This window comes from Lutra lutra, chromosome 13 (genome assembly GCF_902655055.1).
Source record: "Lutra lutra chromosome 13, mLutLut1.2, whole genome shotgun sequence".
NCBI lineage: Eukaryota > Metazoa > Chordata > Mammalia > Carnivora > Mustelidae > Lutra > Lutra lutra.
Genome location: NC_062290.1, coordinates 90,106,780 through 90,121,212, shown reverse-complemented (window position 1 = coordinate 90,121,212; position 14,433 = coordinate 90,106,780). Strand labels below are relative to the sequence as shown.

Below are 14,433 nucleotides of genomic sequence, written 5' to 3'. Positions count from 1 at the left end.
CCCATGTTGGAGATCAGCAAACTGAGGCCCAAAGAATCTGGAGACGTGCCCCTTGCCGTGGGAAGCGGGTCTCATAATCCCATCGGACTTTCCCAGCTCACGCCCCCAGGCCAGTCCGGTGGACAACACAATTCAGAACCCTCCAGGATCGCAGGGCACCTCAGAGCTGAGTCACCTGCTCTGGGTTTGCAGGGGGAGGAGGACTCAAAGACACCTGCTTAGCCCTTCCAGGGCATCCACGCCCCTCCAGGGCCCCCAGCCTGGGCCTCCCAGTAGGTAGAGTCCAGGGCAAGTCACCTTCCCTGACTGCTGCTGCTGCAAAGCTTGTGTCTGCCAAGGTCCCCATGCAAGTGCATCTTTACCAGTATGTGTAGCCGCAGTGAGTGGTGTGAAGGAGGTGTGTTCTGTGCTTGTGTGCCAGTGTGTCGGGGTCCTGGGGTTATGTGGGGGTGTGTGTGTGTGTCCCTGTGTCTAGGGTTTTCTGTGTGTAGCCATGTGTGTCACGTGAAGGTCTCCAAGTCCCCCTGGCCTTTGGCCTCTCCCTGCCCCCAGGTCCTTATGCTCCAGCCGCAGGATCATTGCACTAAACGCTGGTGCCGGATGAACTTGCACCCTGAGGGGCTGCAGGAGGGGCTCTTCATGGGGCCGCCCTGCCCTGTGGGCACAGAGGCCCCGTTCGGGAATTTTGACAGCATTGACCCCCCCACTCCCCTGCCCTAGCAGGGCCCCTGCCTGAGACATGGCCCTTCTGGAGGAAGGATCCAGCTGTCCAGGAGCCAGAACGTAAGCGCCCAGCTCCAGGCAGGCCATGTGCCCCGATTTACCCCCAGCCAGCTCAGCCCTTACCCTGGGCTGGAGCCTTGCCGGTAGGTGGCCGGACACGGCGTGTCCACGCACTGGTAGCTGCCACGGGTGTTAAAGCACATCTGGCTGGGCCCACACTCGATGCCATCCTCCTCACACTCATTGATATCTGGCGGGGGAGGGTGGTAGGGGGAGGTCGGCAAAGAGATGGGGAATAAAAAGGTGTGACTTAGTGGGAGGGCCCGGGGGCAGGAACCACAGAAGGTGTGGGAGCAGGGAGAGGCAGGAGAGAAACGCCTTCAGAGTGCCAGTGAGGCGGGCAGCCCCTCTCCCCTCAGGCCCAGCCACCTTGATCTGGGACAGTCCAGCTGGCAGGCCCTGACACCTCCCCAATCTCCCCAGGTGGGCACCCTGGGGACCTCTGGAGCCTTGAGCTGGGCTGCAGGGTCTGGAAGAGATGGGGGCCCCTCTCGGACCCAGAGTGCTGACTGCCCATGACCCTTGTCTGTCCCAGGGGAAGCCCCGCCCTTCTCATAGGACAGTCACAGATCCTCCCGGCAGAGAGTGAGGGATGGAGACAGGCAAGGCAGGCTGATTCCCACTTTCCGGGGGTGGGATGGCTGGCCCCAGCCTCGGAGCACATTCAGACAATCGGGAGAGCGCCTTGGCTGGGGAGTTAGGGGACCAGCAGCTGCTGCCTCACTGGAATGCTATCTCTGTGCCTGCCCTCCCAGGTCTCATCCAGGCCCTACAGGAGGACTGTGTTAGCTCCATTTCACCAGGAGGCAGAGGCTCAGAGAGGTGAAGTGAGCTGCCCAGGGACACACAGCAGCGCTGCGATCTGCCTCAGGGCTGCTTTCGGAGCCTGCCCACGCAGCCTCTTAGTTCCCGCCTCGGAATGTGGCTTCCAGACAGGCTGTGGGCCCCTGGGGTGCTCTGAGCTCCTCTCCCTGCCCCACCCTCATGTGCGATGGTTTAGAAGCAGCGGGAGACAGCCTCCCCTTCCCAGGAAGCCCCGTCCTGGCCGGCCCAGAACTGGCAGGGGCGCCGCTCACCCTGGCAGTTTTTCCCGCTGGGAAGGAGGCGGTAGCCAGCGGGGCAGAGGCACTGGTAGCTGCCCTCGGTGTTTCGGCAGGCGTGCTGGCACAGGCTCCTCACCCGGCACTCGTCCAGGTCTGGCCCAGGCGGGGGGGGGGGGGGGGGGGGGGGGGGGATATGGTGGCAGAGACACACACTGAGTCATTGGATGCTGTGGCGCTCCGCCCCGTCCGCCCCTTGTTCCCGGAGGCTTGGGGGTGGGGACGCAGGGGGGGCAGGTGGAGACACTGCCCTCCACACCACCCTCCCCTTTGCTTCTGCTCCCCAGCGCCAGCCTCCACAGGGGCCTGGGGACCGTCCCTGCCTCCCCACCCCCACCGGTCCCTGTTCACCGTCTCCTTCCTCCTCCTTCTTCCTTCTTCCTTCCTGCCTGCAAACCTCCTTCCCTGACTGCTTCACCTTTGCACACCAAAAGGAGTTGTTTCTCAAAAGTGGGTCAAGTGTCCAGAAGTCAAGTGTTTGGGAGAATCCTCTGTCCCCCTCCTGGAAGCACGCTGCCCATCCGTCCGCCTGCGCCACCCATCCCACTTGCCCTGAGTCCTGGGGTTTTGAACACAGGGTGTGGAGCCCACGCTAACGTGGCGGCTGTGTCCCCAGTGGGATGGCCGGGGCCTGGCCTTACCTGTGCAGACCCCGTTCTGCCGGATGAAGCCAGCAGGGCACCAGGCCCGACCCAGACTGCTTGGGGTCCCAGAGCCTGGCCGGAGGGAGACCCAGGCGTGGGAGGAGCCCCTGGGGAGGGGGGCACGGGGCCGCAGCCAGGGCCCTAAGGGGCCCCAGTGGCTGAGAGTGGTGACGTTTTGGTCGCTGCGCTCTAGCGGGACGCAGGTCCTGCCATCACGGAGAAGGGTCTGGCCCGGGGGGCACAGGCAACGGTAGCCGCCCGGGAGGTTTTGGCACCGGAAGGCACAGGTCCGGGGTAGCTGCAGGCATTCGTTGATATCTGCAAAGGAACAGGGCCAGGCAGGGGGCCAGACGTGGCTCGGAGGGCTTGCCACGGCCACTCCACCTGACTGTGGCCACCTTCCTGGGCTCCAGCCTTCCCCGGAATCCAGCGGCCTCCCCCCACTGCATACAGGCCTGCCCACGAGCCTCCCTTCTCCCACACCACCTCCAGCCTCTGCTGCTCAAGGAGGCCCCGATATCCCCCAGCTCTGGGCCTCCTCCCAGGTTCCCTGACACTTCAGCCTCCTGGGGAGGCCCATTCTCCCTGCTCAGCCTCTCGGAGACCCACCCACTTCTGCCCACCCTCCCCCTCTTCCTAGGCTCCCAGGGGAGGGGACCTGGGCTCCCAGGGAAGCCAGACAGCAGCAAAGCACGGATCCGGGCACATGGAAAGGGGAAAACGCACCATCAATGTTAGCTATTGTTTTGGTCCCAGAACTCAACAACACCCTTGTCACCCTTGTCTGACTACACGACAGGGGGTTCTGACCCGGGCTCCAATGAGGGGCTGAGTGGCCCCGTACCTAAGCAGGGCAGGCCGGGGCTCTGGGTCCGGTAACCCCGGGGACAGCTGCAATGGTGCCCGCCTGGGGTGTTCTCACAGATCTGGTTGAAGTGACACTCATCCGACTGTTCCAGACATTCGTCCACATCTGGGGAGGCAGGGGTGTGGACAGAGGTTGGGGCCGAGCCTCTCCCCCTGCCCACAGTGGACACAGCGCACCTCTCCACCTCTGGGCCTCCTCCCTGACCCCTCCTCCCACTTCAGTGCCACCGGGTAGAAGGTCAGTGTTTGCAACCACCTGCCTCAGTTAGGCCAGCTTTGGAGAGTAAGAAGGTTCTGGGGTCCAAAAAGAAAGCAGGGGCTTAAAAGGTGGGCTTTGGAGGCCGAGTCCCGGGTTTGGGCTGAGCTCTGCCACATCTCTGGGTCCTTGAGCAAGGGACTGTCCCTCTCCCATCCTTTGTTTTCTTATCTGTGAGGGGGTCAGGACGGGGCCTTTCAGGAAAACCCTGCATCACGCGGGAAGGCGGTAGGAGCCTGGTTCAGGGAAAGAGCTCACGAAAAACCAGGAAGCAAGGGCGGGAGGAAAGCAGGAGGCAGAGGACACCTGGGGTCACCTCCTCTTCTGAGTTCCAGGTCCCCCTGCCCTTTGCCCTTGTACTAGGTGGTCCTATCCTCAGAGCCCAAGGACCTGAGATCAGAAAGCTCTAGAATGCTGGGGCAGGAAAGTCACCCATCCAGGGCAGAATCTTAAAGGCTAACAGCATCCGATTCCTAGTGGCCGCTGGAGAAGCTGTGTTGAGAAGGATTCAGAGGCCATGTTGGGGCTGGGAGGGGACTTTGGGGAAGGGGCAGCAGACACGGCGTATTTGCCAGCCTTGACCTGGCCAGCTGCAGCTTTCTCCCCAGCCTCACTGCTCCTTCTGCCAAGAGAGCTCTGCTTTCCCCAGAGGCCCAGAGGCCCAGTGGCACACAGTACATCCTCTACTGAAGCCTGGGACCACTGGAGTCTGGACAGCCCCCCATCCTGCCCCTGTCACCTTCACAGCCGGCCCCATGAGGGGCCACCCGGAAGCCAGGCCTGCAGTTGGGGAGGCAGTGGTAGGACCCAAAGAGGTTCACACAGCGCTGTCCCTCCTGGCAAAGGTGGGCATCCCAGGCACACTCATCCACATCTGGGGGGCAAACGGGGGCAACATGAACACACGTCCCCCAGGCCCACTCTGGCCCAGGAGCCCCTGGCGAGAAGGCCCCGTCCCTGCTGCTAGCTCTTTCCATCATCTCGCCCCTCCCCCAGAAACACAGAGCCCACCCCCAGGGATCCATGGGCCTGGATCTGGGGGTTCCCTGACATGGGGTTGCGGACAATGCCTCGTGGATACACGGCTCAAAGTGCAGTGGAGACTTGGCAGGGCCAGGCCTCACTGTGGGGCGCAGAGGCACGCCGCTGGGGAGGGTCAGCATCTGGACAGCGTCCTAGGGTCGGATTTGCCATCCAGAAACCTTGTGATGGGGGCAACCAGAGCAAGTGGGGCAGAAGGCTGTTCACCCACTTCCTAACCCAGTTGGTGGGCAGTGACCGTGGGGTGGTGGGAAAGGCCCCGAGGCCGTGTTCAGGCTCAGCAGGTGCGCGTGCCATGAGCATGGGGTGGCCCCGTGTATGTCTCCGGGACTCCCTAGCACCCCAGCACTCGAGCGTCTCCCACCTGCAGCCTGCGCAGCAGGAAATTCCCAATGGAAACAGGGTGTTGCCATCCCCAGGCTCGCAGCCAGTGCTGTCAGGAATAGGCCATGTCCTGAGGCGTGTGCCCCTGGCTGGGCTCGTGGCTCCAGAACGGAAAGCCCAGCACATGCCCAGGCCAACTTCAAGGAGAGCTTCTGCCCCGGAGCCCACTCACCTCTGCAGTTCCTGTCATCCCTGGCCAGGGCAAAGCCCAGCGGACAGGAGCAGGAGAAGCGACCAGGTGCATTGTGGCAGGAGTGAGAACAGGGGATGGGGCCCTCCGAACATTCGTCCCTGTCTGGGGGGGAAGGTGGGGGGACAGAGCTCTGGTGGTCTGCACCCACAGGACACAGCATCCATCCCAGGCTGAGTGGCCTCCCTCGTCCACCCCAGGGGAGGGGGAAGGCACTCACCCACACAAAACTCTCCCTGGGCATCCAGCTCAAAGCCCTCTGGACAGCCGACTTCATTCTCATCTACGAGGCAAAGGGACAGGTCCTAAGGATGCTAGGGCACTGTGGCCAAGGTGCCCCAGGACAGACAGCAGCCCCAGCCGTAGCTCCCTCTTGCCAGCCTGGCCAGGTCGACGATGCCCCCTCAGCCCTGAGCCTGGCTGATGCCCAGCCCGTCTGGGAGCCCATTCCCACCCAGCCCAGGCCTGGTGGAGGCACTGGCTGCGGGTCATGCCATGGGGGCTCATGGCAGGCTGGCCAGACCAGAAGCCAGCAGACACGGGAGAGATCATTACAGAAAAGCACAAAACGGGCCATCCCTGCGTACAAACACACACTGCTGAGAATCCAGAGGAGTGGACGTGGCCCCTGGCTGAGTGGGGGAGGGGACCTGCAGAATGGGTATGTGATAACATCTGATGGCGGAGGCAAGCACAGGGGTGGCAGCAGACTGAGGTCTGGAAACGGGAACCCAAAGAGACAGCCGGGCCCCACCTGCACTGAAGTGCTGCTCAAAGTCCTGGAGGAGGAGGGAAGAGGAGGAGGAGGTGGGGAGAGAGGGAGGTTAGAGGGAGGAGGGGGAGGAGGAATGGGAGGAAGAGGAGAGGAGGGGGAAGAGAGGGAGGTGGGGGAAGAGAAGGAGGGAGAGGAGGGGGAGGAGGGGAGCTGTCTGAAAGCCCATTCCCAGCCCAGGCCTGCTGGAGGCACTGGCTGTGGGTCATGCCACGGCAGGGGGAGGCTCACAGTGGGCTGGAGCCAGCAGACACAGGGGAAATCCTTACAGAAAAGCACAAAACAGGCTGTCTGCACGCGCAAACACGCACTGCTGAGAATCCAGAGGAGTGGACGTGGCCCCTGGCTGTGAGTGGGGGAGGGGATGCACAGAATGGGTACAGGATAGCATCTGATGGCGGAGGCAGGCACAGGGGTGGGGGCAGGCCGTGGTCTGGAGACGGGAGCCCAGACTCCTGCGGTCACTGTAAGGGCGGCAGGCTTGCGACAAAGTCATCGCTGGGTGTCAGCTGAGGGTGTCAGAGAAAACACTGGTACTCCTGGTACCTACAAGGCAGGCGACACAGTGTCCACTTTACAGGTGGGAACACTGAGGGCCAGGGCATTGCCACCGAGGTGCCACAGCTGGGAAATGGGTGTGGCTGCGTTTGAGCCAGGGTCTGCCTGACCCCAAAGCTGTGCCCTTACCACGGTCCCATGCTCCATGCTATGAACAAGCCGGGACCGCAGATACCGGTGCCAGGTGTAGCCTTAGCCTCCCTGGCTGAGTATGAACCGCATACGCATGTGGGCGGCCAGGCCTCCAGCAGTGGCTCCTGGCTGCCCGGGTGGGGCCTCTTCTGCAGGGGCCTTTGAGGACAGTGGCATATGGCTGGAGTCTGGAACAGCAGCTTGGGGCCGGGGGGGGGGGGCTTGGACCTTCACCATGGCACCCGGGAAAAGGCTCTGGGGAGCGGCCTGAAAAGGGCCTGAAAAGCCACTGTTGGGCATAAGGATGGTTGGACGGGAGCAGGGCCATGCGGGAGGTGAGTGGATAAGGAGGTGAGCTGTCCCAGTCCCGAGTGTCTGGCCCACGGTCAGTGGGTACAGGAGGTGGGGCGTCCCCTTGGCTTTTGGCCAGGTGCATCTGGGGCCCCCGGTGGGGGTTTAGCGGGAGCAGTGGCGAGTGGAGGCCGAGGCTGGGGGCCTCACCAGCTTGCAGGGCTGTGGTAAGCTGGAAGTGCAGGGCCTCGGCCTTGGGGTCGAAGGCCGAGCTGATAGCTGAGGCCCTCAAGTGCTGCACCAGCGGGGGCTGGAGGCCCTGGGCCGCCTTGTACTGGACACTGTGGTTACATCGCAGGAAGAACGTGGGAAGGCCGTCCCGCAGGAAGCGCTGCGTGGAGCCCACAAACAGACGGCCTGGGCCTGTCTGCACATAGCTCTCCTCGAAGTCCTGGAGGGGGGGGCAGGGGGAGGGAGAAGAGGAGGTAGAGTAGGAGGAAGAGGGGGAGGAAGGAGACAGATAAGGGTCAGATTTCAGCTTCCAAGGGGTAGGACCCTCAGCCCTCCATTCAAGGGGGGCCTTTCTCCTCCTCCTCCAGCCAGCTGGGCACCCTTGCGCGGATGACCTCCCTCCGGCATTCTCATGTATGAAATGGGGAAGACACTGGAGAGGCTGGGCCCACCAGGCTAAGCCCAGGCCAAGCCACACCCCCGTTCCTCCTGGGGTGTCAGGAGGGGATGTTTGGGGCGGCTCATCCTCTCCCCGGCCTTCTCCCCCACACACCCCCACCCCATCGGGCCGGCCCCCACCTGTACTTGAAGTTCTGCTTCAGCCAGGCTCTCGGGGATGCCGCCACTGACCTCCACATCGAGGAGCAGGAGGCCATCGGGATCCAGGCCCCAGGCCTCCTGGGTCATGGTGAGCAGCTCCCCTGCAACGCATCCCCACCCAGCCCGGAGTCACCACGGGGAGGGAGAGGCCCTGGGGTGAGGCCTCAGCCCCACCCAGCCTACCTGGGGGGAGACCAGCCCGCCCCCCCCCCTCACCTGTGGCAAACTCCACATGTGACTTCTGCAGGAAGCTGCCGCCTGTCAGAGAGTGTCCGTTCAGGGCGTCCCCACTCTCTCCAGCCAGGGCCCAGTAGATGGGGGCGATGGTGACCACGAGGGCCCGCATAAGAGGACCTGCACGGGGCAGGCGTGGAGGCTGGGTCAGGGCTGGGTCCTCAGGGCCGCAACTCTCCTGCTCAAGATCCCTCTGTAGCTCCCTATTGCTCCGGGAGGGCTCAGCCCCTTCCCTCCCTGCCCAGGCCCTGCCATAGGATCACCTGAGTCAGTTACTGGATTAGAACCTGGGAAGGGGTGTAGGCAAATACCCAGTTTGTGGAGACGTGGGGAAAACAAGCAGAATAGGGGTATACACAGACGGGCAGCTAACTTGTCGATACTCAGCTCAGTTCAAGGAATCCTAAGGGTGACTGGGTCACCACTGAGCCTGGGACACAGGGCTGGACTGGGCTGGAAATCAGTTCTCCTAACTTACAGATGCCTTCCAGAAGAGCCTGGGAGAGGACAGCCATTGACTTTGTAAACAAGGCCAAGAAGTTGCTCTGGACATGGATTCCCCAACCTTCACGTGATGCCCAGCCCTCCTCACAGGGCAGGGGGCACCTCAGTCTCGGATGCAGAAACCCCACTCGCTTGGGGTCAGGGAGGGTGGAGCTTCTCCGTGGAGCCCCGGAAGAGTGGTCTGGAGGACCCAGGCTCGTGGCCAGCGGAGCCTGTTTCCAGCACATGGAGGCTGGCCCACCTGGCTTGGGGCCAGCTGCTTCTCCAAGGGCAGCTGGAAGTAGGAGCCCCATCTGGGTAGCCTCTCACTTCACTCGCTCTCTGCTGCCAGCCAGCCTGGAGTGACCCCCGGCCAGAGCTCCCTGACCCCACGCTGTTCACACAGGCCTGCGGTCAAGGGCAGCTCTGGAGGAGCCGCTTGGGCAAAGACCCAGTCCGCACTGCCCTCTCCCTGCTCTGGACCCTCAGGGTGCCCTGCGAAGGGCTAGTCAGCAGGGTCTGCAACATGACTCCAGAACATTCCATCTGCTAGGGCACACTAGGGTGACTCTGTTTGAGAGTGGACATTCCCCGGTGCTCTGGGCCTTCGAGCTAATTTTATTGGCCTCGTTTCTCCCTTTCTGCCCCCTCCAGGGGGCATACCCCCTCATCCTTCTTTTTCTTTTTCTTTTTTTTAAAGATTATTTATTTATTTATTTGACAGGCAGAGAGATCACAAGTAGGCAGAGAGGCAGGAAGAGGGAGAGAAGGAAGCAGGCTCCCCGCCAAGCAGAGGACCCTGGGATCATGACCTGAGCCAAAGGCAGAGGCTTTAACCCACTGAGCCACCCAGGTGCCCCATCCTTCTTTTTCTATCGGCTTTTAACAGTGAGTGGGTGGGGGATCCTCACTTGGCCATCGGTGATCTCAAAAATTATTATCTGACTGCATTCATGTATCCTGGTGATTTCACACTGTCTCGGTCTGATTCTTATTTTGTTCTGTTGGGAGGTACTTGGGGGGGGGTGGGTAGGAAGTGGCCTGTACCTAAATCCACTTTGGCTCGGACTCGGGTCTTAGGGGTAGGCCGGTTTCTTCCAGCCATCAGGCCCTGAGCCGGCCTCAGGATGCAGGCGCAGGCGTGGCTCTGCCCCCCACTTACCCACACTCGCAGGGACGTGGCTGATGCTGCTGTGGATGGTGGTGGCCCCAGAGCCTGCCTCCTTTCGCACACTGGTGTTGAGAATGGCTCTGCTAAATTCCTGGCCATTGATCACCCCGGACATGCTGCCTCGGCTCCCGCGGGGCTCCCCTGGGAGGAGGTGGAGGACAGTGACGTTATCAGAGTAAGCCCATACTGTTACCTGCTTCAGGGAGGAGGAACGGAGGCTCAGCACGTGCAAGTGACCTGCCCCAAGCGACAGAGCTCGTGAGTGATGGACTCACTGCCCAGGGGATTCTGGCTCTGAGAGAGAAGAGGTGGGGAAGCTTTTGAGAGGCGCCCTGCCCTGGGATGGTGCTGGCTTCTAATTCTGGCTCTGCTGTCACCTTCCTGGAAATCTGGACAAGTCAGGCCCCCGAGACACCCTTGAGTTGGGTTCTCTATACAGTGAGGAGGTAGGACCACAGATGTGCCAAAGACCTGTTGGGTTCTAAAATGCCGGGAGCTTGTGATGGAGGGGCTGGCAGGCTCCTCTGGGCCGGGGCATCAGGCCAAGACCTGAATGCTGCCACCTGAACATCCTTCATCCCGTCCGTGGCCCTAGCTCCAGCCGCCCCGCAGCTGGATTTCCAACAGCAGCCGGGCGGTCTGCAAGCAGGTGCTCTCTCCAGCACTCACCAGAGGCTGCTTCCTCTGGCTAATGGGCCAGCTGTCTCCTCGGCACAGATGGCATTTGGGGGGGTGTGGGGGGGCATGAGACAGAGGTAGTCTGCATCTTCGCTCGCTGGCTCTCTGGGGAAATTAACAACTAATTGCCCATGATCTGTCGAAAAATAACATAAAACACTCGACTGCCAGGATCCTCAATGGGCAAATCAGGGGGCTGTTTCACTTTGGATTCCAGGAAGCAGTGCCGTTTTCTGTGGCCCGGAGCTGGGGTTTGAGGCGATCTGATGCCCATCTGGGATGTCTCTCGTCCATATCCGCAGCTCTGGGGTTTATGGGAGAGACAGCGGAACAGGCTTCGGACTGCCCCTGGGCTCTTAATAAGGGCAAGAGGAGGAAGTCGGGTGCAGAGAAGACAGCAGCATGGCCTGGCATCTTTCAAAGCGGACAAGAGACAGGAGGCTGGAGACGACGAGCCACCATCAACTTTCTCAGACATGGGGTGACTCAGCAGCCCTTTGCCCCCATTGAGGCCGGGAGGGGCCCCCCAGGCTGATGGGGAACGAGGAAGAGAAGACAGTGTTGGTGGTGAGGGAACCTCCAGACCCCTCCCTGAACACCTTTTACCTAGCCACGCCCCATGGGAGGGACTTATCCCATAGACATACTCAAGCAAGCATACAAAGATGCCCACCACAGTGTGCTTTTTGGAGGGAAAACTGGAAAACAAAACAAAACAGAACCCTAAAATGTTGCTTATTTAACAAAGCCAATAGCGATCAAGTTAGGAAAGCATCCCTTTGGGATAAGAAACCACTGAGAAGATGTAGGCTGGGCTTACCGTCATGGGATACTGTCCAAACAGGTAGGTTGTAGGACAACCTATAAATTGACCTCATTTATAAGAAGGATAAAGCACATCTCTTTACGTTCGGGGAAAAAAGCGTAGAGGGATATACCCCAAGTAATGGTCAGAGATCACTCTCCCTGGTCACTGAAGGAGGTGAGAACATTGATAATTCATTTCTTCTTTGTAGATTTGTTTCTAACTTATCTGGCCTTTCTATAATTAGCATATGGGAGACTTTCAACACGGCTGTTTCCATTTAGAAAGTGAGGCTGTTCTGAATGAAATGATGTGCCCTGAAAAAGATGGGTGGGAATCCTAATCCCCAGACCTGAGGCTGTGACCTTATTTGAAGACAGAGTCTATGCAGAGGGGATCGAGTTAACATAAGGTCATTAGGGTAGGCCCTAACTAATTTAATAATTGGGTCCTTACGTGAAGGGGAAATCTAGAGACGGACATGTCTCCAGGGGGAAATGCCATGGGAACTTGCAGGTAGAGATTTGGATGATGGGGCAATGCTTTTATAAGCCAAGGAACACCGGAGTTTGCCAGCAAACCGTTAGAAGCTGGGTCAGGGCGTGGGACAGACTCTTCATCACAGATCTCAGAGGGGACTGACCCCACTTCTCCTCAATCTTAAGATTTCTGGCCTCCAGAACTGAGTACTGGAAGTAATCCAGGCTGTTGTACTTTGCTAGGGAAGCCCTGGGAGATCCATCCAGAAACCACATGCAGGGCTCTGTGGTCTGGGGTCGGGGCTTCCGAACAGGAGAGGAGAAGGACGGGGACCCAACTCTGAAGGTGTCCTACAGAGACATGGAGAAGTAGCCTGATGGTGGGTGCGGTGACAGATGAGTGACGGCTGCCGTGGCTGCGGACAGAAATGCGTAGGGAGTATTTGCTACAGAGACACAGAAATGACGTTCAGAAGGAATATTTGGAGACTTTCCATTGTGCAGTGTGAAGTCATTTTGCCGTGGTTTCTCAGGACAGTCCTTTTCCCAGTTTTGAAGTCTGACCTGACCTGAGGCATTGGGAGCTGAACAGGGCGGCCCGAGGTGGCCAGTGTCTCTAATGCCAGAATCAAGCAGCATCCATCACCGCCCCCCTACCATAGCCGAATTCAGACATTACACAGTGACCCCCAAAGGGGGTACCCTGGACATCCTGGTCTCATTCTGCCTACTCACAGAATCGTGGAACATCCCCCAAAGAGGACCCACGTCTGTGCCCGGTGAGCATGAATGGCCAGGGTTCCCATCCAGTATGAACAGCCAGCCCTTGGGCTCTTGGAGCCTCAGTTTCCCCAACTGTAAAGGGCAGGGTAAGAAAGATGACCCATCAGTCCCTGCCAGCTGGTTCCTCCCAAGTTTGTGACTTTAAGCAAAGAGAAGATTCCGGTAGGTGGCAGGGCAGGGGGTCGGGGGGCATGTCCACCATAAACTACACACACATCCCCACTGACCAGGAGATCCCGCCTCTGTACCCCGCGGTCTGAGCGGGGACACCCCGTACCTCTGACGGCCAGGACCGCCCGGGCCGTGGCGGAACCCAGGAGGTTGTGAGCGACGCACTCGTAGGCGCCCGCGTCCCGGGCCTCCACGCGCTGCAGCCACAGGCTCCCGTCGGGCAGGGTCCGGAGCCGCCGGCTGGCCCGCAAGGGCTGGCCCGCTCGCAGCCACTCCACCGTGGGCACCGGCTCTCCCGAGGCCTGGCACTGCAGGGCCACATCTTCCCCGGCTCTCGCGGTCACGTCCTGGGGCTCCACCCGGAACACCGGGGCACCTGTGGGAGGCCCGGGGCAGCTTCAGGGAACGTTTTGTTATTTGTATGTGTTTCGGAGGTAGAAAGGGGTTAATAGAATCACAAATGATCATCACATCATCTGACAGCATCTCCTTCGAGACACTGTTTCCCGGAGCATGAGCGCACTGCTCATAGCGGCTTGCTTCCTTTCTCTGCCCACAACAGACCCTACGTGCCTTTCCAGGCCATGACATCCTCGTTTCTAGCACATATTTGGTGGTCCACTGTTTGGGTCTATCACAGGAGCGTTTCCAACGTGGTGCCTCTACTTGGTGCCAGAGGGGAGACGGGAGGGAGGGTCCCGTCCCCTGCTGTGGGTGAGTCTCACCACGTGGCTCCCTGACCCTCGGTCTCCTCATCTGGAAGATGGGAATCCCTGTCCACTCGCTCCCACAGACCCTCCAGCTGCAAGGAAAAGGCAGCACATGCCCAGCGCTGGTGAGGGCAGGGTAAGGCGAACTTGTACACACCGAGGGCACGGAAGCGAGCAGGCACAGCCCTGCGGAGAAGCACCGGCTGAGCTTAGAACAGCAACAGTCTGCTCTCTTACAGCTCTAGAGGCCAGGCATCCCAAACCAGCTGTTTCACGGGGTAATGTCTGCTTGCTCCAGAGGCTGCAGGGCAGAATCTGCTTCTTGGCTGGTCCCACTTCTGGTGGCTTCTAGCATTCCCCGGCTTGAGGCTGTGTCCCTCCAGTCTTCTCCTTTTCGTCCTCTTCCTCCTCATTCTCCTCCTCTTCTCCCCCGTATATAAGAAATATACACCTCTCTCTTACAAAAGCACTCATGAGAGCATGGAGGACCCACCAAGACAACCCCAGATCACTTCCTCATCAATATCCTTAACTTAATCATGTCTGCAAAGATCCTTTTCCCAAGTAAGATCACATTCACAGGTCCCGGGGACGAGGACACAGTCATATCATTGGGAGCCACAGATCAGCCCACCACAGTCAGGATCTCCTGAAGTGGAACGTATGCCTGCTGTGTGTCCCAGCCTCTCCTGGGTCCAGACCCTGACAGAAATGTGGATGCGTGTCCGCCAGAGGCGTGTGTTGGAATGCGGAAGCCATGCTGTTCCTAACTGCCTAGAAGTGCCGGGCAACAGGCAAACCGTGGCACCGAGGATGGAGGAAGGCCTTCCACGAGCGATCTCACACACAGTGTCGTGCCCAGGAAGCCCAGCACAAGAGCACATACGATAGGGTTTCATTGAAACAAATATCAGAAAAAAGCAGAAGCAAGATGCCGGTCATTGCTGTGTGAAAAGGCCAACAAGTCCGCTCCCCCAAAAACCAAGTATAAAACTTAACAAAACTAGCCGAACCAACTATTTCAGGGCTCTAGAAGTCTAGGAAAGGCAAATAACAAATTGAGCATCATT

General features: G+C 59.8%; 1 protein-coding gene across 1 annotated transcript in view; it reads right to left on the bottom strand.

Moving 5' to 3' along the window:
* HMCN2 (hemicentin 2) overlaps positions 1 to 14,433 on the bottom strand; it is a 146,656-nt gene that overhangs the window by 956 nt on the left and 131,267 nt on the right. Inside the window, 14 exon segments of the mRNA XM_047700354.1 lie at positions 847 to 973; positions 1,860 to 1,979; positions 2,525 to 2,845; positions 3,372 to 3,500; positions 4,390 to 4,524; positions 5,248 to 5,370; positions 5,486 to 5,548; positions 6,771 to 6,941; positions 6,944 to 6,982; positions 7,229 to 7,469; positions 7,829 to 7,950; positions 8,066 to 8,203; positions 9,729 to 9,878; positions 12,760 to 13,029. Coding sequence (XP_047556310.1) covers positions 847 to 973; positions 1,860 to 1,979; positions 2,525 to 2,845; positions 3,372 to 3,500; positions 4,390 to 4,524; positions 5,248 to 5,370; positions 5,486 to 5,548; positions 6,771 to 6,941; positions 6,944 to 6,982; positions 7,229 to 7,469; positions 7,829 to 7,950; positions 8,066 to 8,203; positions 9,729 to 9,878; positions 12,760 to 13,029 — 2,149 coding nt within the window.